This window comes from Dermacentor albipictus, chromosome 1, assembly GCF_038994185.2.
Source record: "Dermacentor albipictus isolate Rhodes 1998 colony chromosome 1, USDA_Dalb.pri_finalv2, whole genome shotgun sequence".
Lineage (NCBI taxonomy): Eukaryota > Metazoa > Arthropoda > Arachnida > Ixodida > Ixodidae > Dermacentor > Dermacentor albipictus.
Window position 1 is genome coordinate 99,283,050 of NC_091821.1, and position 25,136 is coordinate 99,308,185.

At 40.3% G+C, this 25,136-nt stretch overlaps 1 protein-coding gene across 1 annotated transcript in view; it reads left to right on the forward strand.

Moving 5' to 3' along the window:
• uif (sushi, von Willebrand factor type A, EGF and pentraxin domain-containing protein uif) overlaps window positions 1-25,136 on the forward strand; it is a 135,636-nt gene that overhangs the window by 85,544 nt on the left and 24,956 nt on the right. The window contains exons 22-44 of the mRNA XM_070523659.1: window positions 1,026-1,250; window positions 1,772-1,963; window positions 2,234-2,374; window positions 2,829-2,929; window positions 3,566-3,766; window positions 4,262-4,466; window positions 4,965-5,216; window positions 5,704-5,942; window positions 6,127-6,346; window positions 7,272-7,483; window positions 9,027-9,294; window positions 10,904-11,062; window positions 11,394-11,564; window positions 12,952-13,116; window positions 13,401-13,595; window positions 15,549-15,824; window positions 16,413-16,801; window positions 17,426-17,599; window positions 17,919-18,112; window positions 18,296-18,672; window positions 19,220-19,385; window positions 20,752-21,003; window positions 21,880-22,080. Of these exons, the coding sequence (XP_070379760.1) occupies window positions 1,026-1,250; window positions 1,772-1,963; window positions 2,234-2,374; window positions 2,829-2,929; window positions 3,566-3,766; window positions 4,262-4,466; window positions 4,965-5,216; window positions 5,704-5,942; window positions 6,127-6,346; window positions 7,272-7,483; window positions 9,027-9,294; window positions 10,904-11,062; window positions 11,394-11,564; window positions 12,952-13,116; window positions 13,401-13,595; window positions 15,549-15,824; window positions 16,413-16,801; window positions 17,426-17,599; window positions 17,919-18,112; window positions 18,296-18,672; window positions 19,220-19,385; window positions 20,752-21,003; window positions 21,880-22,080 (4,975 nt within the window). The remainder of the gene's footprint in view (window positions 1-1,025; window positions 1,251-1,771; window positions 1,964-2,233; window positions 2,375-2,828; window positions 2,930-3,565; window positions 3,767-4,261; window positions 4,467-4,964; window positions 5,217-5,703; window positions 5,943-6,126; window positions 6,347-7,271; window positions 7,484-9,026; window positions 9,295-10,903; window positions 11,063-11,393; window positions 11,565-12,951; window positions 13,117-13,400; window positions 13,596-15,548; window positions 15,825-16,412; window positions 16,802-17,425; window positions 17,600-17,918; window positions 18,113-18,295; window positions 18,673-19,219; window positions 19,386-20,751; window positions 21,004-21,879; window positions 22,081-25,136) is intronic.

The window sequence follows — 25,136 nt, forward strand, 5'->3', positions numbered from 1 at the left end:
GTGCCAGTTTAGCTATGTAAACAGTTGTAGGACCTCAATAATGCAGCATACAGTCCAAAATTGTCAGTAATGTTGATCTGTTTGTATTTTGTTTAAATGTTCAACCTCCATAACTATTGCAATTCAGTGTCTAATGTGTACAAAAATTTGAACATGCTGTTAAACATAGCTCATGTAAGCACTATAACACATATATGATTAACACCTACCCCAGGTTTAAAATGAAGAAAGTGACAAAAAATTTAGTAAACAAGAAGAAACACAGTACAGCTGATTTTAACTTCAACTGTGCAATTTACTGTCCACTAATGGACATTGGTGTCTCCCATCTGGGGCCACTGCTCTTCCGCTAGTGATCTTGTGCACCTGCTATTGCAGGGTCCACAAATCCATGTGTGCACTGCAAGGCAGTTGCTCATTACTGGCAGAAAATATATGAGACATACAGAGAGTTCTCTTCAAAGTGAAGAGTTGGAGAGTTACAAGAGATGTCCTAGTTTGGAATTTGCAATACATGTAACATAATAGCACTGCCAAGAATTCTGACCATTTTACTTGGCTCTACAATGTTAATCAATGAAATGCAGAACTATGTGTACAGCAAATATACTTCTGAAGGACTAACTGTTGAGCTAGTTGGTCTTGAATTACAATTATGGTAGATTAGCCCAAATTGATAACGTACACAAACGAACAAAGTCGACATTGATGGGCACCCATCCTTTTCCACTTTGTTCTTTCATGTCCATTATAAATTTGCACTAATCTAAAGTAATAAGTACAGGAGGTTGTAACCACTGATCAAATAGCCCAGATTTCACTTAATGCATGCCACCTCATGGTGCTTTACAGTAATATCTCTCTTTAAGAGTATGTGGGCTTTCGTGTCTTATAATTAGAAGGGTAGGTTCATTACAATGCAAGTTTTCATTCAAATGTGACGCTAAATTTGTTATCAAAGTAATTTCAGCACTTTCCATTATTTTCAGTAAGATATTCCCAACACTATTTCTCTAACATTCCAGTTGCTACCTGCCCCCTTCTGGATGATGATGCAACACAAGGACTGGCTGTACGGTCAAATGCAGCATCTGAGTATCTGGTGTTTCAAAAGAATGTAACAGTGTCATGCAATGAAGTTGGAAGACCACTGAGGGAGACTGCCACAGCTGGGTTCAGGCAATGTGTCTACAATCCAAAGGATGGCAAACCTGACTACTGGCTATCAGGCTCGCCTCCCGAGTGCCACAGTAAGATGCATACTCCTCCAGTATATCTTCCATTATATGTATATTTAGTTTATTGCTATATTTCGGTTCACCATTGGCTACATCCAGGAAATTGCGTGCACTGACAAACACCGAGAAACTAATTTCTGCAGGCAAAGTCCACAGGTAACTAGTGTGTAAAACAAATACAGAAAAATCAAAATAATTCTGCAGGGACCAGTGACCACTGGTCTTCAGAGTGTTCAAAGGTTTCAGCATGAACTACCTTAAGCATCTATAAATACTTGCCTTTTACCATGAATGCTCAGTTGTGGATTCCATAGCTAACTGACACTATAGATTCAGTTAAGGTACTTCCGCAAGGACATATGGGGCACTTATATCTGTTATGATCCAAAAGAATCCCTCATCTAGCTGCTTTATGATATACAATTTTTGTTGCATTTTTGTTTTGAACGTTAAAAATATGCTCTGGTTTCACTCACAAAACAATACATCCAAATAGGTGCACCTGTTTTTCAACTGCAACTCTCTTTTCACAGGAACTGACTGTGGGCCTCCACCAGACACAATTGGTGCTACATATGGATTCCATGTGGACACAAAATATCGTGCAAGCTTTTTCTTTGGTTGCGAGGACACATTTACACTCGTTGGCAAGAGCAAGCTGAATGACAATGTTATTCGCTGTCAGGAGGACGGCACCTGGGATTTTGGAGACCTCAGATGTGAAGGCATGTCATTTTCACCTGCTTATTAATTGGCACATTCAAGACGAATAGATTTTACTTTTGCTATATATTATCATAGTAATGCAGACGCCTGTAGGTGGGTGTCAAGTTGATTGTGCTAAATATCTTGCTATTCCTGCGCAGTTATTAGAACAGAAACTGCAGGAACGGTGATGCCCAATTAGAAATAAGCTGGGTACGAAGCTCCAAGTGTGACATGAAAGTCATTCACCTCATACATCATGCATCTTTGTACAAAACTGTGTTTTGCAGGCCCAGTGTGTGAAGATCCAGGTCGCCCTGCAGATGGCTACCAAATCGCAACCAGCTTTGAGCAAGGCTCTGAGGTAGTATTTGCCTGCAATCGGCCAGGTTACGTCCCATACACTACTGACCCCATCACCTGCATGAAAAGTGAGTGCTCTGCTCAATTTGAATTGCAGTTAGCATTACATATGCAGTAACATTGCAATATAATGTGCAAATAGTAAAGCAGCTTATAAGAGCCAGCATAAGGCCTCGAGCCTAACTTTAATAGATATGTATCATTCACTTTTCTACACGCTTTAAATTCTGAGCATATAACCACTACTAACACCCAGCAATTCTATCAAAAGTACAGTGTCGCTGTAGGCTTTTTTCTATTCCTTTAACTTGTTATAGCAGTATTTCAAATATATTGTTAGCACTATGTGGCACATGCTTACCTGGCATTTGCATAAACTGCTAGCCAGCAAGGTTTATTAACTTCATTACTCAGTGTCCAAACAGTTTCTCATGCAATCCCAAACAAAGCATGGAAATAAATTATCATTAAATTGCAGCAGCTTCAGTGTGCACTGTGACACAACATTTGTGCTCTTTTCAGATGCTGAATGCAAAGTTGTGAAGGCACTTGGAATAACCTCTGGTGCTATACCAGACAGTGCCATCAATGCCACTTCACACAGGAGCAACTATGAGCCAAAGGTAATGCACTACCTGAAGTTTGCCTCATAGCATTCACAAAAATATGTACACAGTTTTATTTTTTGTTTATTTCATGGTACTGTCAATCTCTGGTAAATTGTAACAGGGGTGGGTAAGCAAATTACCTTAACATATATAAAACATGGCAATTTGGTAGGAACAGATACTGATTTCAAAATTGTAAAAGTAAAAAGAAAACAAATTCTATTGTTTCATACATCAATACAGGTTTTGCTCACAGTAACAAATGGAACTCAGAATCACAAGTTACAGCTTGCAGGAATGAGAAGATATGCTGAAAGCAGTTTCATCACAACAAATATTATTAGAGGAACAACTTAACAAATAATTTAATGGCATAACCTAGCATATGCTGCTCTTTTCCATCCTTTCTTTTTTTTTTAGAGCTTTTGCTGTGAGGAACACAGGTGGGACTTCCTTTGTAGTTTCTTGCTGCAATCTGGTGATGCTAACCTTCCTTCACATGGCAGGTTTCCACAGAATTCATTTTGTCAATTATCGTTCTTGCACTTCAAATTGTCAATTAATTCACTCTTACTTACTAAAAGACAAATGAAGTCATTGTATTATATTATTCAATGTGCTGACTACCCTTTTTTTTCTTACACCTTCTAGAATATTCGTCTTAACAGTGCCACGGGTTGGTGTGGTCAGCAAGAAGCCTTCACATATGTGACTGTTGACATGCGCAAGATATACCACATTAAGGCCCTTTTAGTCAAAGGCGTTGTGACAAATGACGTTGTGGGTCGCCCAACAGAGCTGCGTTTCTTCTACAAGACAAGAGAAAATGAAAACTTTGTTGTCTATTTTCCCGTAAGTGTATTTTGATCCTACATATAGTTACACTTACAGAGAGTAATACCTGCAGAAAAACAAAAAAAATCTTTAAAAGATGTAATACAGCAGGCTTTTGTTGCACAATTATCACACTTGGAAAGCAATGTTCAAGTGTTTATTTTAACGGAAATCAAGTTTGCTGCCCTTCATCTCCTCATGATGATGCAAACTGCCTCCAAAAGGCATATTTTGTTGTCTCGTATCCAGGTTGTATATGCCATAAGATGTGCATTTTGGAGGCAGTTTATGGTCCGACATCCAATTTATATATACAGACTGGAAGAGTCAACCTCAGGCTGACCTCTTTGCCATTTCTTAAGTAAACTTCTCTTTCTCTCTCTCCATGTTCTATACAGCTGTCATATAAGCAAATACACAAAGTATGGCATCAGCCGTGCAGTTAATTTGTGTGCATGCTGGTATTCAAAAGTTTTGTTCCCTGAGAAATGTGCTTTTATGCCATATCTTTAGAATTTCAACTTGACAAGCAGGGATTCTAAGAACTATGGAGAGCTGACTGTAATCCCACTGCCACTGAGTGTACGAGCTCGCTACGTCATCTTGGGTATAGTATCATACAACAAAAACCCTTGCCTCAAGTTTGAGCTTATGGGCTGCGAAGACACCGAAGAAGAGGTTTTGCTCGGCTATGACAATGGCTACTCTTTCTGTGTTGGTGAGTTGCTCTTGTCACTTACATGCACTCAAGTAAAAAAAGACCATTTTAAGGACACAACAGTAACAACTAGGCTCAGTAGGGAACTGTGCTTTGTTGTGGCTGCCGAGTGATACATAATGAAACAGTGGCTATCATCCTGTACCAGTGATTCAGCACATATACGAATGCAGGGAGCAACAGCCACTTTGTAGTGGGTGGATAATGAAAAATAATCACTTCATCTCGCACTTTATAGACTTCAGTAAACATTTCTAGGTAGTGTTAATCAATCTTGTTCCATCTGCTTCACTCACCTGCTTCAGACTTCACAACTATATACTGCTTCAGTAAGACAAACTCTGACTGAACATACTGCTAAGATATTTTGCTATCGAACTGTTTCACTATACAGTGAAATAAAAAGGCCATGAGCTCACTTACCTACACAAATATGTATTACAATTTCTGTAATAGTATGAAAACCACAAGACCTGCCTTGGTTGTGTGTACTTGCAGATAGAGAACCACCAACATTCATCAACTGCCCTTCGCATCCCCTTGTCCTGGAGCGCACACTGTCTGGCCATGTTCCTGTCAACTTCTCAGTCCCACATGCTGTTGACAATTCAGGGCGCATTGCACGCTTCGAGGTTCGCCCACTGGGCTTCAAGCCTCCTGCAGTCGTGTTTGAAGACACAGTTGTTGAATACACTGCCTATGACTTTGACGGCAACGTAGCTGTGTGCACAATAAACATCACTGTTCCAGGTATGTACACTCCAGTTCCACGAGTGAAAAGTGAACATAAAATGCACAAAGAAAATGCTTGTTGCAGCTGTTGAGCTACCCCTAGTACAGGCTTGAGCATTTCCAAGCAACGAACAGTCACTTATGTTGGGAACTATTACCCACACTTCATTGTTATATGAGTCTTCACAAGATCAACTGAACCTTAATGGACAACAGTTATGTATATTATTGCTTCTTTCTAGTTTACAAGGAATAATTTAGTGCCAATATACCTTAAGTATGGTGCGTTTTCAGGAGGTTGTGGTTACAAAAAAGAATATTGTATAACTTCATCATTAAAAGATTCTGTTACCTGGCAATATCTTTAGCATAATATCAGTAAAAAGTCATAGCTTTGAATATGATTATGTTGTCCCATTATCGAGAAATTCACTGCTAATTGCCTTTAAGGAGAACAGATGACAAATTAATTGCAGCAGTCTTATTAATATTCTTCACATTTCAGACTATACACCACCATCACTGACATGCCCTCAGTCCTACGTGGTAGAGCTGACTGAACGTCAGGAGAGTTACCTAGTCAATTTTAATGAGACACGGCGATTTATCAACGCTACTGACAAGTCTGGAGCTGTGGAAATCACACTGACCCCTGAAAGTGCTGTGATACCCATCGGAGGCTACAGAAATGTCACCGTCACTGGCACAGACAGATTTGGAAACCAGGCTTTCTGCTACTTCCAGGTTGGTAGCATTTATTGTACAAGGAAAAACAAACAAGCAAGTAAAAAAAAAATTGACATAAGGCAACAATAGGGTAGGATGTTTTGTTCAAAACACTCAGTTCATAATTGATCAAATGGTCTTTTTAAATAGTGTAAAAACTGCACATTGAAATTGTCTTTTTCTCTGTTTCAACCTTGTTCAGGTGTCGGTGCAAGCAACCACCTGTGTAGCTTGGTCTCTCGCTCCACCTGCAAATGGAGTTGTCAACTGCTTGCCAAATGAGGAGAACACAGGCTACCGGTGCCTGGCCACATGCAACAGTGGATTCAAATTCACAGATGGGGAACAAGCCAAAACATATGAATGTGCCAACAAGGAACAGTGGAAGCCAAGTTCAATCATTCCTGACTGTGTGCCTGAAGGTAATGTGTTCATACTGAAGCTTTCCTTTGTGAGGGTTCAAGCGAATATATGTAGATGTTTAAACTCTTTAGTCACATGAAGCGAAGTTACTGGATATACTTTTGCTCTTAAGCGATGTCAGGTTTCTTTCTGACACACACACACACACACACACACACACACATACTAGTACAGCATATTGCAACAAAAAATAATTCTGAAATATGCAAGGAGACTTTTTGCAAAAAAAACCAAGAAAGAACCCATGAAACTGCAGTTTTCGGAAATAGTGATTGTTCCATTCTAAATTTAGTCCACAAGGCAAAAAAGTTTTGACACAACTGAAGAAAGTATTCTTTTGCAAAAATTAATCTTGCATTTCAGTTATAAATTGATCTGTGCAAATAGATTTTTTTTTGTAACACACACTTTCTACTCAACAGCACAGATGTATACAACTGTAAAGAAATGCTGTTGCAACAATAATGTTGTTGTAATCGCAATATATCAGATTAACACTCAAGCACACGTTTGCTGTGAACTAAGTCGGTAGAGAAGTACACATGTGAACATTGCAGGAAAGAAAATCCAACTTGCAATGCATAAGAATTTTTAAAAAATTAAAATAAATTTTGGGTTTTAAATGTGGCAAAACCATGATCTTATTATAAGTAATGCAGTAGTGGGTGCTCCGGATTAATCTTCACCACCTGGGGTTTTTCAATGTGCACCTAATGCAATGTAGATGAGCATTTTTGCATTCCACCCCCACTGAAATGTGGCTGCCACGGCTGTGATCAAGCCCACAACCTTGAGCACAGCAGCGCAACACCGTAGCCACTAAGCTACCGTGGTGGGTCAGTGCATAAGAATGACTATGAGCCTGGTCAACTAAGAAATTAAAGCTTGTATCTTTCTTTTTCTCTCTTTTTTTTTTGCTTCCAGACACCAACCAGGCAGCCTATGATGTCATAGCCTCGGTGGAGTATCGTGCAGGTGGTGCACTGTCAGCTGTCTGCTTGAACCACTATGTCAGCTATGTGTCGACTTATTACAGTTCCCTCAACCGGCTTCTCTCAGAACGTTGTTCTGCCATCAATGTACAAATGGATATCTCATTTCATAACACCAGCATCAGAACACGAGGCGAAAATGAGGTGCGTGCCCTCAATAACATCTTGCCTAGCTTAAGAAGTGTTCTTTCCAACTTATAACATCTGTGAGCACTTAAAGAAAGTTTTATATCTTTGTCAAGGATCATTATTACAAAACGATGCTAAAGTGTGCATGGTACTATCATGGGGAAATTTCTGCAAAGAACAAATTTCATGGATTATTCAATCCTGTGACATCTGCCATTTCCAGAAGCTCTATTGGGCTTTCCTGTGCTTCTCAATCAATTATATAAACACAACACCAAGTTGTTGAGAAGCAACACACACTTCACTCCAACGATTTCTTTAGCAATTTCTTCAACTCTCTTTGCAAGCTTTCAATTGGACTTTTACGATAAGAGGGAGGGGCACTTCGGTCTATGCCCATTGAAGGCTGCACACACAAATGCGCAGTAATTGTAAATGCAGCATTCCTGCATCGAAATTGACAATAGTAAATGCTCTTTTCTTGAGGCACAGTGTTGCACACAAGGAAAAGGGGGAATGCTAATGCAGAACAGTCAAATGAAAAATCAATATAAAAGCTTTTTACACCAAGGGAAAACATTGGTGGCTGTACTGTAAATGTTGGCAGCTCCTTTAGCAAATTACTTCAGGGAGTTGCTGACCCAAAGGGGCAGTGGTGTCAGCTGTGCAGTCAGATTTTATGGGACTCCCAGGAGAATCACTTTGCATTCATCGTTCTTTGTTCTTCTACATGCTCCCCTCATTCACTGCCTATTCCAGCGCTTCCTCTGTGAGTGCCAGAAATAACTTACAGAATATGGCTAATGCCATAAAAACAACTCAAGTTCCAGTGATATTCACAGTACAAAACGTTTGGAACCTGTTTCACCAGACTATTTGCCTCTCTTCTTAATGCAACCTTTGACACTTCCTGTGGTGCAAAAGGAACTACCATAGCAGAGTGGAAGCTGAGAAAAAAATGTTTCTGGAAGTTCAGAAACTTTTGTGCATGTTCCAGTGTTTGTCTTCTTCAGACAAAATATGTAGCTCTTATGGTAATTGCTACATGTTTTATAAAACCCAAGTATTTGATGGAATTAAAAAAAAAAACGTTCAAGAGTTATTTCAAGATGAAAATGAATGAGGACGACGCAACGAGCTATGGAAAGAAGAATGATAGGTGTAACGTTAAGGGATAAGAAAAGAGCAGATTGGGTGAGGGAACAAACGCGAGTTAATGACATCTTAGTTGAAATCAAGAAAAAGAAATGGGCATGGGCAGGACATGTAATGAGGAGGGAAGATAACCGATGGTCATTAAGGGTTACGGACTGGATTCCAAGGGAAGGGAAGCATAGCAGGGGACGGCAGAAAGTTAGGTGGGCGGATGAGATTAAGAAGTTTGCAGGGACGGCATGGCCACAATTAGTACATTACCGGGGTTGTTGGAGAAATATGGGAGAGGCCTTTGCCCTGCAGTGGGCGTAACCAGGCTGATGATGATGGTGATGAAAATGACTATACATTGTGCTCTGCCTTGTGTTTCATGTAGCCTTTTTCTTTTGCTCCTTATGTGCAGATTACCATTGGCTACACCCTGCGAATCGTGCCTGTAGTTCGTCAGCGCTTGCTGTATGATCTCTGTGGCTCAACACTGGGGCTGATCTTTGACCTAAGTGTTCCCAGCACGTCTGCAGTCATTGAGCCCATTCTCAACATCAGTGCTCAGAATGTGGGAGGCCAGTGCCCCACAATCCAGGCCATTCGGTCAACAGTTGACAGGGGATTCAACTGTGAGGCAGGAGAAGTTCTCAACCAGGATGTCAGTGGACAAGTACCTCGCTGCTGTGAGTGTGCCTCTAATGTTATATGCAATTTTAACTTCAATTTCTTTGACATTAATTATTCCTCAACACCACACAATTTTCTTGCTCATGCTCATCTCTAGGGCACTGAGTGAAGTACAACAACATAGCCTGAGATTCCAAAGCACATATACCCACATGTACACACACACATACGTTTATCCCAACTAAAATTTTCTACTGGATTAAGCATAGTGAATTGGCTTATGGCAAAATTTCTATATGCTTGCGATTGGGCTGACAAAAGACAAGCATTGCGATGCAGTTGGGAATCCAATCATTAATAAGTTAAAGTGATCAATATATTTACCAGAAACCACAATTATACCAGTATGGGGCAGTACACAACTGAAGTAAGAACAGGTAAAGTAAATAGTTGACCTTGCTGGCGCTCTTTTTCACCTCTGAAACAAAGGCCCACCTTGCAATTTTTCAAGAGGATGAACACTTGCCAGATGGAAGTTTGGCTTAGTTAATACTGGCACTGGATAATTCAGTAGAAATGCTGAAGTGTGCTTATATTCCATTTGCATTCATAGATAGGCCACAAATTTTGAAATGAATAGTGTTTTAAAGGAACACTTAAGAAACCCCCCCCCCCCCTCCCAGGATTAGTGTAGACTAATGGAGTGCTGTGTCAAAGGTCTATATTCATGTCATTGGTGGAAATAAGTAGCTATTGGTACTACCCCTAGATGTCAACCTCACAGCACACTATATTCAAAGCATACATTCAATTTATTTTGAGAGATGTGTAATACATGAATTATTTTGCACTATTTCTCTATTACAATTCTTTTCAGCTTTTATAGCACATGCTTTGTCAACATGGCATGAATGCAATTGTGAATGCATCAGCTGCGAGCATGCTTGGAAAATATGCAACTAGCGAAGGTAGTGCACGGCGAGCTAACATGCAATGTAACACTGGACAGGCCATTGGCAGCACTGATGCAATGTGCTGCTGTGCCTCCCCTAGGTGACGGATGGTCCCTATGCTGAACATAGCTAACAACATAATTTATTTTGACTTTAACAACTCTAGAGGCGACTGCTTTAAATGTGCAGCACCTTGTGACATAGACATCAGCACGACATAAAAGTGCTTGCTGACATAAAGACGCTGAGACGTAGATGAGCTTGTGTAACATCGGTAGGAAATGATGGTGATGAGCTCACACAGCACATGGCATGCATGAAGTCTGAAACTGAGGCACCTGCCTCCACATGCTCCTCAGCTGTGTTCACATGGCACTCTCACGATGTCACAAAGGTCTCAGCACTCTTGTCATTAAAAAGTGGAACTATTCACAATTAAATTACTACATAATTATTTATTGAGTGTCGGAGCAATTGAGGTCCTGCACCATGATTTGCTCATTTCTCATTCTGATTCACTAGCTACTTATTAAAGGGAAAAAAAAAGAAAGGAAGATAGAAAGAAAATAAGAACTTTGCATCTGCTTCCGTCCTTTAAAACAAATGCTGCACAACAGCTACTGCACCTTGCTTGCTCATTCTGTCAGATGTTGTTTCTCTTTATATGGCTTTAGTGCACCACAGTTCAACTTTGCTTCCTTTGGGCATGCAGTGCACTGCCCTGCTGGAACGTTTGCCTCCAAGGATGAAAGGTGCACTTTCTGCAGTAAGGGCTTCTACCAAGACCTGACGCGGCAGTCTTCTTGCAAGCACTGTCCTGTGGGGACACACACTCGTGATGAGGGCAGCAAGAGCCTCACTGAATGCATTCGTAAGTTGTTTTTACATGTCACTTTAGTTGTACAATTGCACACCGAGTTGCACAGAGGAAAAGGCAATCACTGAAGAAAAGGCAATCTGTTTTTTATTAGAATGTAGGTTAGAATTGGTTTTGCAGTATGAGAGCCAAGGTATTAACCATGAATATGATATGCCACATAATACTCATTGCTCATTAATCTGCATTCCTGGCTGACTGAAATTTGTGAAGAATACTATATCATGCTGGTAAACCATAACTCTTACAAAACAACTGGCAGCAGGAATGTAAGAATGCATCAAGATCACTGCTTTTAACATGTGTTTACTTTTGGTTTTTACAGCTGTGTGTGGATTTGGAACATATTCTCCAACGGGCTTGGTACCTTGCTTACAATGTCCATCAAACACCTTTGCCGGCACCCCTCCAATTGATGGCTTCAAGGAATGCCAGCGGTGTCCAGCCAACACCTTCACTTACACACCAGGGGCGGACTCTCTCAAATCATGCAAACGTGAGGGAGCTTTGTATATGTCTTTTATCCTAGAATATTAAGAAGAATCATTTTGGCACACTTTTGTGAGGAAATGTGGCAAAAGAATATTTTTATTCGAATAAAGCTAGTATCACAAGACATTATTTGATAAGATAAGTTTGCTTGCTCTTTCCAGAACTGCCATTTGTTCTGTAATTCATTTCTTTCCAGAATTACGATTTCTATAATTTGTTTTATGGGGTGTACATTAGAAAGCACTAGCATTTCATGACATTGCTTTTCATATGGTAATATGTTGTTGTTTATCATGCTGCTTTTGCTTCTTGATAAGTTCATACAGCTTGAACGCTTACATTTCTGATTCCATTTGAAGGAAATACATGTTTTTATAAATATTTATCAGAGATGGTGCAAGTGAAAATAGACACCTGCACTCTATACACATTGAGAGCAATCGGATGCAATGTTTTGTTATGATATTACAATTGTTTGTAAAAAAAAAAAAACTGTACACAAGATATAAAAGCCAACCCATTTTGCAACATGAGAAAAGCACATTTTAATATCATGCATGTGTTCAGATATGAGAAAATGTGTCTTTTGTGATGCTTTTGTTGAATATGAGATGTATGCAGTATACATACAACAAAAGGCGTGTCTCATTTGTCTGACTGAGTTCCAGTGGTGGCAAGTGCCTGTGTCAATTAAATGGTGGGTGATGAAGTAGAACAATGTGACTCCATTAGATTACCTTTTTTTTCTGTTTTATACTTCAAATTTTGCTTTTATCTTTCTTACATGTAAACATGCAATGCCTAGGTATGATATTTCAACTAAAAGCATAGAAATTAGAATATTATCAAGAAAAGTGTACATTTCTACCAGTATCTTTCCAATAAGTAAAACTAATTCAATGGAAATTGGTTCTATTATTGCAGTCAAGCAAAAACCGCTGTTTGACTCAAATAGTGGGTACAGCCACTGACGTGCAGCAAACTATCACCTGGACTGATGCTCACAAACTGATGGGGAAAAAAAAAACATTTTTCAGGAAGCTGTGCTATAAAACACAAACTTGCAAAAGCATTTAATGGTGCCCATGCTGTTGCATGTGCCCTGTTCCCATCTTATAGCACCTGCCATTAAATGCTTTATGCAATGTGACCAACTAGCTCAATTCAAGATACTGCTACAAATAACCTGTAACATGACAGTTGGTCACTAGAATTGTTGTGCAGATGTAGAAAAAACTATAAATTTGCAACCACCATAATCTAGCTAACATCACAGTAATTCAAAAAAGCTTCTCAGTAATTTCATAGTCCCCAACCATATGCAAGCCACTTAGCTATTCATCTCCCTTACTTGGTGCCACTTCACAACTTGGCTCATCCTCTTCCTGCAGCACGCTGCCCTCCAGGCACATATTCCGAGACTGGTCTGGAGCCCTGCTCACCATGCCCCATCAACTTCTACCAGCCCCAAGATGGTCAGACCAGTTGTGTCAAGTGTGCCCCCAACCAGAAGACGGCCAGGCCAGGGGCACTTAGTCCAGAGGCCTGCTCACCTGGTGTGTGAGCATGTTTACTATTACAACTTCTCTTCCTTTTCAATCCAGTAGCAGCTCAAAAGACTCCAGAATAGCAGTGCATATATGCATGCATAGCTGTATTCATTTTCTTCAATTAGGACATTATTCTTGCAAATGGCATTTCATTTAAAATAGTTCTTTTGGCCCATTGGAAGCTCTCGGAAGGCTTGAAGCATTTGTGAAGGATTGCATATTATTGCCATTATTACAGCACGGTTGGGAATTAAGCATGCGCTCCCCTTTCTTTTCTTTTTTCTGTTCAGTGCACTGCAACCCAAGCATCTGTCAGAATGGTGGCTTGTGTGTCGCTCAGAACCACGACGCTGTCTGCTACTGTCCAGCAGGCTTCACAGGACAGTTCTGTGAGACTGACATGAATGAGTGTAACAGCATGCCTTGCTACAATGGGGGCACGTGTATTGACCAGCCACAGGGATACAGATGCAAGTGTCCTCAAGGTAAGTATCACTGCCTGTATGTATTAATGAATGCTTGTGTGATCAGTACTGACAGGAGTGAGAGCCGACAACACAGTTTACATTCTGTGCACTGTATGTCTGAAATAGAGGCAGTTCCTGTCTGGGCTCAATGTTCTGTTTGAACGTGCCTTTGGCCACCCATGGACCCTAAACCACTGATGGCCCCAAGAGCACGTTACAAATATGATGTAGAACTGGAATGAATGTGACAACTGACTCCCTAAACTTATACAGTATGCACAGATGTGCCTCATTTTCACAATACCATGCGTAATACTTAGGCATCTTAATGACATGCTATTTATAGTATAATTGTATTAATGTAACTCAATTCATACAACTTTATAGGTTTCCATGACTGTGACTGTGAGCACTGAAAATTCCCTATTTTGAAATATAATTCAGATAGTACATGGTTCCTGTACTATCTGAAGGCAAGAGCAAATTGGTATGCTCACGCAGACAGGTTTGGTGTCCACATAATTGTGTATTCACTGTGCAGACAGAAAGTTGAAAGTTCTGTGAAGAGACCAATGACTGAGATACCAGTCTCACCAGCAAGGTCTTCAGTGTCTGTGCAACATAGTGATGACTTCAATAAACTTAGCTTTCTATGACTGCATAAGTCAACAAGTGCAACAAGTGCCTTGATGCACAGAGGTGTGGGAGTCATGAGCCACTAGAAGACATATAATAAAATGTGTGCACTGATACCATTTAAATAGTGTTTTATGAATGCCCCCCATCTCTGTATATGGAATAGGCCAACAACTTTTTGTTCCAGATTGTAGCTTATTTAATTTCTTGCTATCTCTTGCACTGAAGAATTGCAACTATAGAAGCTAGTCTAAAATCAAGTGTGCAACACAGTGCCTGACTTGTACAAACAGTGTTTAGTGAACCAGTGTTGCCCTGAAACAGCAGCATACAAAAATAAAGTGAAAAACCCTTGCACAATTTGTGCACACTTGAAAAAATTGCTACCCAAGTTCTAGCTCAGCACAATTCAAGACAAAAGGGCCATGGCATCCAACTGGCTCCTTGTTATAGCCTTGGAATGTTTTCTTAGCAAAGGTGCCTTTCTAATTCTGGTTAAACTTTCTTGCTGCTCTTGTGCACACTTCTCACCTGTGCAGTTCGCTGTGGCGAGCCACAGCTGTTGCACTAGCACTGGCAGTGTTAATTGCATGACTGCATACAATAATCAACACTTGTGAACTTAGGTATTTTCAGCGGCTAGACTTAAGTGCAGGGGGCCTCCTGTATATGTGTGCAAAGTTTCAAGCAGAGATGTTTAGCCGTTTGCTGAAAATTCTGAAATTTATTTCACCACTTGAAGGAGCATTTCAAAGGCTCCAATGGCAGCTTGAAAGTCTCCTATAGTGCCTTCAGTATAACTGTAACTTAAAATTTTCCAGCATGTTCCTGCCAAGACATACTTTCAACCAAGTTAGATATGCCAGGTAGTCCTCAAGTGACACGCTGTCAAGAGTTCCAAAAGGGCACATAGCTTTGGAAATTTCCATGAATGCACCTAATTACCTCACACACTTCTAACTTTGCTTATACATAACCCCTTGACATACCCAACATCCCTTCCAAATTTCATTGTGCTAGTTCCAATGATTTTCTCAGGGAATTTCTTTGCCATTTGAAGTGGACATTCCTCACTGCGTCTAGATGCAATAACAACTTTGCTGTAGAATGAAATAACGCAAACTTCCTCAAATTTTTTTTTTTTACATCAGTACTACTCATGGCCATAGTTTAGTTGCAGCACCCATGTTGGTAATAATGCTCCTGGTCCCTGGCCCTTGACTTTCCATTTATAATATTCATAGACAAGGGTCTTCCAATGTATTTATGGCCGAGAAAAATTACGAACGAGGAAGCGGCATCACTGTTAATTATGCTCTTGAAAACCACACGCAGGTTACAGTGGCTTGCAGTGTCAGGAGGAGCAAAGTGACTGCTTGAACAGCACATGCCCAGAACGTGCAATGTGCCAAGACCTACCAGGCCAGGGGACCGTAAACTGCCTTTGCCGCTCAGGCTATGAGGGCCCCACGTGCAATATCACTGTCAATCCCTGTACAGTTGGTGACAGTCCTTGTGCCAATGGAGGTCTCTGTGTGCCCCTGCAACAAGGACGTTACAAGTGCCAGTGTCCACTTGGATGGAGTGGCCCCACCTGCCAGATCAACATTGGTAAGTGCCATAGTGAGCCTTTCATGCACTTCTACATCTAATAACCCTGGCTAACAGTGATGGATAAACTGAGTAGTATTTATACCAACCCATTTCACGGATGGTGTCTATTTATTATGTTTACAATGTGCTTGCATGTTGGTTCTTACCATCTGTGCTAGAAGTTTAAAGGTCACTGCAGGCATGGTCAGAGTGGCCCCTGGGTTGTGCCATGGTGCCTCTGTATTACATAAGGCACAAAGCTCTAAAGTGAGAGAACTATGCCTTTATATCTCTGTAACTTGTGAGCAAAAGGTGTGTCATAGGGGTAGCTGTACACAGCCCTGACACAATTATGGTTACAAATATACCGGCCAAACTTTTGACATAGACAGTACCTTCACGCATGTTTTACAACCTTACACCAGATTCATAAATGTAGTTGTAACGTACATGGAAGATGTGAAGAGACAAAAGTAATTAGTACTGGTAATACCATGTTGTACTCCCGAAAAATAGAAAAACAGCATTGCTGAACAGCTGTGAAGGGGGATGAAACCCTCAGATGTGTTACCCACAACTTAAAGTATTGCTCAATTTCCTTTCCAGATGACTGTGCAGAGAATCCATGCCTCCTGGGAGCCAACTGCACAGACCTGGTCAACGATTTTGTTTGTGACTGCCCTGCTGGCTTCACAGGGAAACGATGCCACCAGAAAGTGGAACTGTGCAATGTTGACCCTTGCGTGCATGGCACATGCATTGACCGCCTCTTCTACAGCGAGTGCATATGTCATCCTGGCTGGGAAGGCCAGACTTGCGAACGCAACATTGATGACTGCCGCTCCAACCCATGTGTCAACAATGGTGTCTGCATTGATGGTATCAATGAGTTTCGTTGCCAGTGCGACACGGGCTACACTGGATCCAGATGCCAGCATACCATCGACGATTGCGAGTCTTCACCCTGCCAGAATGGTGGCACTTGCTTTGACCAGGTGAGCTTCAGATTTATGACAAGAGCCCTTGAAATGCACACACAAAAAAAATCCTATCAATTATTGTACGATTTAAACTCTGACGCTAAGCCATACATTATTAGCAAATAAATAGCTCCCTTACCAAAGTCAGCAATATAAAAGGCAGCCTGAACAAGGGATCAAGTCTCGAAACATCAATCTATTTTGCAAACTGTTCAGTGACAGTGCTGAGTTTTGTTGCTAGTAATGACCAGACAAAATTCTGTTGAATCCTTGCCAAAAGTCATTGCTTGCACTGTAGTTTACTCAGAAAAATTCTGATATCTGAAATAATCCTGCATGTTTCAACAGTTGTATTAACTATGTTCTATCCCACTATTTGTGATGTTCGAGTTACAGTATCCATGATATGGACATAAACCTTTATTTTTACACATATATTTCAATGAAATTTTAATGATAAAAAAGTAAAATACTTCTGCTCATGTCTTGCATCTTGTTTAGATAAAAAAAAAAGAATCTTGGCATTAATGTAAAAATGTAATTTCATGCACTTGTATCACAGTGCCACAGCATTTTAATTCTGTGCGTTAGATGACAGCATTATTTGGTGTAAAAAATAAACTGGTATTTTCTTTTCAGATTGAAGGTTTCATCTGTCAGTGTAGGCCAGGTTATGTTGGCCTTCAGTGTGAAGCAGAAGTGGATGAATGCATCAGTAGCCCCTGTTATCCAACAGGAACTGAGCGATGTGTGGACAGTGACAATGCTTTTAAATGCATCTGCAACCCAGGCTACACAGGAGAACTGTGTGAGGTACACAAACAATTTGACTTCACATGTTTCAGTGTGTTGATAATGTACACACACAGAAAACATTCTTAAGAATTGAACTTTAAAGCATGTAACATGCAAGCCAAATATTCTTGACGTCTTATTTTTGAAATAAAATATCTCACAGTGCCACCAAAACATTTCTACCTTAGTAACTGTATAAGGTTAAATTATAAAGAATTTAGTAGTGCCATACTAAGACTAACATTAAAGAAAACAATATTCACATTTTCATTGCATTTTTACTGCTTCATCCTTTTTTAATTGTCTTAAAAGACCTTACAAATACTATACCTTGTAGGTCAACATCAATGAATGTGAATCCAACCCATGTCTGAATGATGGCAAGTGCACAGATGCAATCAACGGCTTCAAATGCTTCTGCCCACCTGGCTGGACTGGCGAACACTGTGAAATTGATGTAGGAGGCTGTGCATCGGATCCGTGCTTGAATGACGCACACTGTATAGACTTGTTTGAAGACTACTTCTGTGTGTAAGCATGATCTTTTTATTCATACATTACGGAATGCATGTCCACTAATTTGGTAAACAAAGGGGTTTATTAGTTTTGAAATATGCTTGCTCATAGAAACAGAAGTAGTTAAGCCCATTTCTACCAGCTCTGGAAAACACATAGCAACATGATATTTTTTTTTCTTTTTGTATATTGTTACAGCTGCCCATCAGGCACAGATGGCAAGCGCTGTCAGACATCCCCGCAACGATGCATTGGGAACCCATGCACTCATGGGGGAACTTGTCGCGACTATGGCAGTGGCCTCAACTGTACATGCCCACAAGGTTACAGTGGTGATGGTTGCCAGTATGAGCACAAGGCCTGTTCTGATGTGTGCCGCAATGGTGCCACATGCAATGAAGTAGCTGGCACATTTCAATGCACCTGTGCACAGGGCTTCACAGGGCCGCACTGCGAGTCCGATGTGCAGGACTGCACACCATCCTCATGTCCTCCAAGTGCCACATGTATTGACCTTACTAGTGGCTTCTACTGCAAGTGCCCCTTCAATTTAACTGGAGAAGACTGCCGCAAACGTGAGCACAATTCATTCTTTTAACTCGTATGCACTATCTGTAGTTGCATTGCAGTTTTTAGTGTGTGCCTTTGCAGCAGAACCATAGCTCTACAATATCAATTACATGTCAGTGCACTTTTATGATCTAGTGGGGTAGAGGCTATGAAAAAAAGTTCTGAAGTGCCTGTAAGTTTTTTCATAGTGCGACAGAGTTTAATGTTAAGTTACTGGTGATGCAAATATTTGTTACTTTCATACTTTTGGCCAAGCATTACAGCCACTCATATATCGTCATGATGAGGAGTAGTCTACATTAGCAGTAGTTGACTACTCCTAATGATTTCAAATTTCCATCTGCCTTTGAACTTCTGTCTCATTCATATATTGTTACATTTATACATGCCAGCCTGTAAACAGTGGGTAAAATGTATTCAGCAAGGTCTTGTGCACATTAGACTACTAAAAAAATTGAGTGCTTATGATAGCACAAAACAGTAATTTCTTTTTCTTTAAACATTGACATATGGATATAATTAGCAAGATGTTAAATGCATCTTGTCTTGCAGCCATCAACATTGACTATGACCTGTACATCAATGATGAAAGCCGATCCTCGAGTGCTGCCTTGGCAACACCCTTTGAACTGGGCTCCAAAAGCTTGACCATTGCCATGTGGATCCAGTACAACACACCAAGCTCTATTGGAACCTTTCTAACTCTTTACAGTGTGGAGTGAGTTCAAAATTTGGCATCCAGTATCTGTTTTATGCTTTCCTTCTGTGCTTTAAGCGCAAATGTGCCGTCAACTAAGGGGACTGACTATGAAAGTGCTTTTACAGCAGCTATCAAGGTATCAAGTAGCCCAGTGCCAAAATTTAAACACCATTCTGCTTGAAGCTGCTATTGCTTCAAGGCTAAGCGGTCAACCTTGAATAATACTGCCAGTACACAAGTGAAGAAGACCTCTTATTTTCTATGCCTTTGTAGTACTGCCCGTGCTATAGAATACTCACTATGTGGCCTATAAGCAATTCCAGTCACTCACTGAATGGCCTTTAAGCAGACACAGTATAAGACAGATAGCATGAGCACAATGGTTAGACAGTATTCAAGCATGCAAATAAGATCATAAAGAATATCAAATCGAGTGAGATGGTAACAATCCATTGTTAGCACTGCACCACATAGAACAAGACAAAGCACAGGGAACATAGGACATGAAATGCATTCTCTCTGCTGAGTCTTGACCTTTGTCCTTTGTAATGCTGTTAGTCAAGAAAATCCTGCCTCCCCCCCCCCCCCCCCCACGAAAAAACTGAGCTTGCTTATAGAGGAACCGAACTTCAACCCAACCCATTCTGCCGCAACTAGGTTGATAAAAATTTTTCCCATTGTAAAGCTCTCTCCACCTTGCGGATTTCTTGTAAACATTTTAGTCACATAAGTGAGATCACCATGCAAGAAGACTTCTGTGACAGCTTTCACATATTACTTGGGACCAGTCAAAGCTAGAAGATTGCTAGCTTTGATTTTTGAAATGGTCTTAAAGTGACACTAAAAAAAAATGTTGAGCTGTATTACTAAATTACGCTTACACAATACCAAAAAAGCTACCCTTACTGTGAGAGCAGGCTCGATAAGCCATAAAAGGTGTAAAAACGAAAGACAGTAGCGACAACGCCATCAAGTTCCCGCACCAGATTCCCCATGATGTCATGGATTTTGACGATATCTGCGCAGGCCTGGTTAATTTTTCATCTATAAACATTGACTACATTGTATTCTAAAGGAGCCAAAGACAGAACATGGGAAGTCTTTAGAGCTTTTACTGTGCCAAAATGGTCAAAATATGAACAGATATGAAATTTGTGCCGTCATATTGGCGTATCGGCACTCGGATTTTGGTGTGAAGTTCGAAGAGTGGAAGTTTGGCCTTCGATTTGTCTGTTGGTAATCAAGCTCTCATCACAAAATTAATGAACATAGAGCTTTGCAAGAATGCTTTGTCAATCTAATCTGACTTCATTTTTCCCTAGTGTCCCTTTAAGAAAATAATGTGCAGTTGCCCTGTCTACATTTCCATTTCCTTATTTCTCAGGTCTCCTTACCTACCTATTGGAAAGCGCAAGCTTGTCATGGCTGACGACACAGGTGTCATGGTGTCACTGTTTCCTGACCTGACATCAGACATCTACATTCCTTACTTAGACAATGTTCCTGTGAATGATGGTCAGTGGCATCACATCGTCGTCATTTGGGATGGCAACCATGGCACCTTGACACTCATCACTGACACAGCTGTGGCAGGAATGGTCACTGGCTACATACATCAAGAACAACTACCAGAGTTGTACGTAGTGCTTCGCAGAGGCTATGCTTCTTGAAAGATGCCACATACTGGCTGAAACATTCCTTTAAAACTATTTGTGGCTTCCCTCCCTCCATTGCCCTCTTTTTTCTCTTGATGTTTTTCGTTCAGGTACGCCAGGTACACATGGAGAAAAATAGTATACAAATCCACATAACTTTCTTTATATAAAGTTTTAAAGAAGAGGGAACAGTGATAAAATTGTGGACTTTAGATAAGAAGTAAATTTATTTGTGCTGTGAAGTTCAGCCATGTGCATGTGTTACAAACTACAAGTTTAGTGATATACCTCATTTCATTTGAGCAATTACAAGGTTTTCTTGCAAGGCAAGACAGAAGGAGGACATAATCCTCCTGACTAAGGTCTTTGCCTCACTGTAGCAGCAGATGTAGCAGTTTCCATTCAATAAAAAAACAATTATCATAACTAATACAAAATGTTACAAACAAATTCAATTACAAACATGATAAAAATAACTAAATTCAAATTTTGCATTATATTAAATGTTTGTAATGAATATGCACTTCTTTATCACTGTGCTAGAGTAATCTAATGTTAACAGATTTAAGTGATAGTTAATCAGCTAAGCTAAAATTATTTAAACATATTTATTAATTAAGTTTGACAACCTCTCAGAAAGTGCAAGGGTGTGGAGGAGCCAAGTGAAGAGCTAAATACGATATAGCACATATTCACAGTACTAAGTTTAGCTGGAACCAACAAAAGAAAGCATCAAAAAGCCAGTCATGAGCTACACAATATGCTGTCATAAAATTACTAGCTGTTCACAGGTGTCTGTGTGCAATGTGTCACCATTCCTAAATTCAGCTTCACACTCCTTTTCATGTTCTATTCAGTGGCTGGGTCAGCCTGGGTGCACCACTAAATGAGGAAAACAAGGCCACTGCAAACAGTGGCTTCCACGGTCGCATCAGCAGAGTCAACATTTGGGATCGACCACTGGATTTCACATCTGAAATACCCCATCAATTCCGAAGCTGCAAAAATGCTCCAGTTCTATTTGATGGACTGCTCCTCAGGTGGACTGGCTATGACAGGTTAGTGGTACAGCTGCATTGCTCTTTTGTGGTCTTCACAACATGATTAGCTGGCTAATGGCAGAGCATTCCTAATGTTGAATATATATAAGTAAATGGCACTTAGCACACCACTCTAAAGTCAAGTCAATATATGTATGGGTATTAACAAGTTCCAAAGAACTACTTCTCTGCTTGTGCTTCATTCTATAAAAGATTTATATCATATTTTCTTAAGAGTAACCCCCACCCCCCTTTCATCATTTCTCGGAAGTGATTAGTCTGCAAAAAAAAAAAAGAAGAGAGAGAAAAGTGCATAATTGTCATCATCCCCTTCGTTCTTGAATATGAGCTGTCTGTGTTGAAATTCATCTCATGGTGAAGTCTTTAAAAAAGTGCAGTGTTAGAGAGAGGCTCAATGGAACAAAGGGTGATTTGCTGTGGAAGCAGGTGCAGCAGCTCGGGCAGCAGCACAAAGGATTTTGTGTCAAGTGACAGTGGAAGTAAATAATTATATATGAATACTCCAAAGGTGTGCAGTAATTTACTTAGCAGACATATACTTTCTTTCTTTCACTTGAAGTGAATTTGGCCTCTTTATTTTTGGTGTTATCCATAAGAAAATTGTATTTCTTGGTTGTGATTTGTAATATAGTTTCATTTGCCTCAAATCTAAGCACTCCATCCTCGCCTCCTCCATCCTTCCCCTACCCAGTGCTGCCAAGATGCGATGCCAGTTTTTTCCTAACTTGGATTAAAGATCCCTAGACTTCCCTAGATGTTTGCACAATGTAGTTCTTAATTTTGTTAATACAGCCAACTTACGCTAATTCTATTCTGACAGGACCGACGAAATTGGTTGAATTATCCGGCGGTTCGAATTGAGCAAAAGGCGGGGGGGACGCTGAAACACGCAGTTAATTCACGTGGCAGTATTTGCCTTTAAAGTTAGCTTTGCCACAGCACACTTATGCGATGAAACATACCAAGCGGGAAAAGGGGCCACTGTTACGGGGCATAGCACGTGTTCCTTAATTTGCCCACGCACATGCACCGTCTACCGTCACAGTACAAGCACCGAGATGCCTAATAAATTTACTGAAAGGCTTTCAGAGTTTTAGAAAGACCCCTGCTCTTTTTCTGGCTTTATACGTCCCCTCAATTTTTTTTGTTTCATGTTGCCGCATTTTTTTTTCATTTGCTTCCCCCAAACACAGATGGTTTTTCTAAGCTTTCCGGTGCACGGCGCATATAGAACACATTCTAGGCCCTGTTAATGGTCTTCTACACGAAACACACATGAGAAACGAGGGCTGAAATCACCACAGATACGTCAGAAATAGCTCTGAGTGGCTGTCAGTATGCTTATTAGGCGTCTAGGTGCTCGTACTGTGACCACAAATGTGTAATATGTCCCGTAACAGTGGCCCCTTTCTATTTTTCATACGCTTAACACGGCTGTACTGCAGCAAAGCTGACAAGTCAAGTTCGAATTCCTCGCGACGGCCAATTTTGAGATCAAAATAACGGAAGTTTGGACCCATATAGAAATGTATGAGTGCCGGCCAGGACCTACGGTCCGGATCGAATTAACCGAAAGATTGAAATAACTGTATCTAATTAACAGAAGTGTTGTATAATTTCTGTAACAATTACTTTTTTGTTTGTGGTATCAAATAGACACAGCAAGCAATTGATATAATAAATTTATGTCTAAATTTGTTTCAAAATATTAAAATAATGAAGTCACTAGACCCAAGCTGAAATGATGTTGCAGTGCAAGTTTGTGTGCTGCTTGAAGCCATAGTCACAGAGAAAGATGCCAGCACATATGTACTTTCTTGTTGTCTGAAGTCGTTCTTCCCATAGACCATAGTGCCAAGATTACATGAAGCTTCACTCGAAATTAAGAAAGATGAATGCTGAACCTCCCATACACAATGTGACAGTGTCAAAACAGTGTGCCACTTCAGGACACCAATGTAGATCATGGGAATAAATTTTTTTTTTAATGCTGTGTACTGACATAGCACCACCACACTTACACATAATTTGCAGTGAAGCACGAAGAATTCGAGCCATATGTTTATCATTCCTTTGAAGCGAAGCTAGCCCAAACACATAACCACTGGAACGCTGTCCAAGGTTGCTCTGCCTATGGACGGTCCCCGGCAAATTTTAGTATGTGTTCACAACGTCTGCTTTTTAGCACCACAACCACAATGTAGTGCTCAGCACTAGGCATATATGTTTGCTTATGCCTAGATTTGCCTGTGCTGCTTTGTTTGGTGTTCTATCATACATTTGTTTCACCGGTTACAGATAAGTATCTCATTCTGGGTGCACAGGCATGGACAGCCTAGCTAGACATACGAACGACAAAATTTCAGCAGCAGTACTTCGTTAAAGAACCCTGAGCATCCACACCCCATCATTTACTTGGCGAGATATGTTCATTGTGCTGCAGTACGATCAAGTCATAGTTTGCATGATAATGCGAAAGTAATTTGCGGTCACTGAAATCAAAACATGCTGTCACATCAGCAGTTTCATCATTTCAATGTCATAGTTCACAATTTCCCTAGATTTGGAAAAACTTCCTTAAACAATGCTTACAATCACTAGATCTAGAGAAATTTCTTTAAAATTGGCAGCACTGTCCCTACCACAAACACAGACATGCACACACATTTTTGTCATCATGGCTATGAAAATAACTGGGTGCTTAGATTCAAATAAATGTTGTGCAGTGGGGAAAAAAAATCACTGCAAATAAACATTGAGGAGAGACGAACAGCCATACCTCATACACCATGTGCTTGTTAACAAGACCTGTCATTCACTTGTGTGCCAAGAGAACTGTACACATTCTACTTGGCATGCAATCTTCCAGACAACTGGTATGCACCCCCATCTTAATGCTTGTAGATTAGAACAGCGAAAGTATGCAGTGAATGAGATATAACAGTATGTATTTAGGATATAAAAGTAGCTGACACTAAGCTGTGATTTTCAGTGGCCAAAGCAGTTTTTATGTTAAAAAAATAGCAACATTATAAGCATAAGCATGACAAATC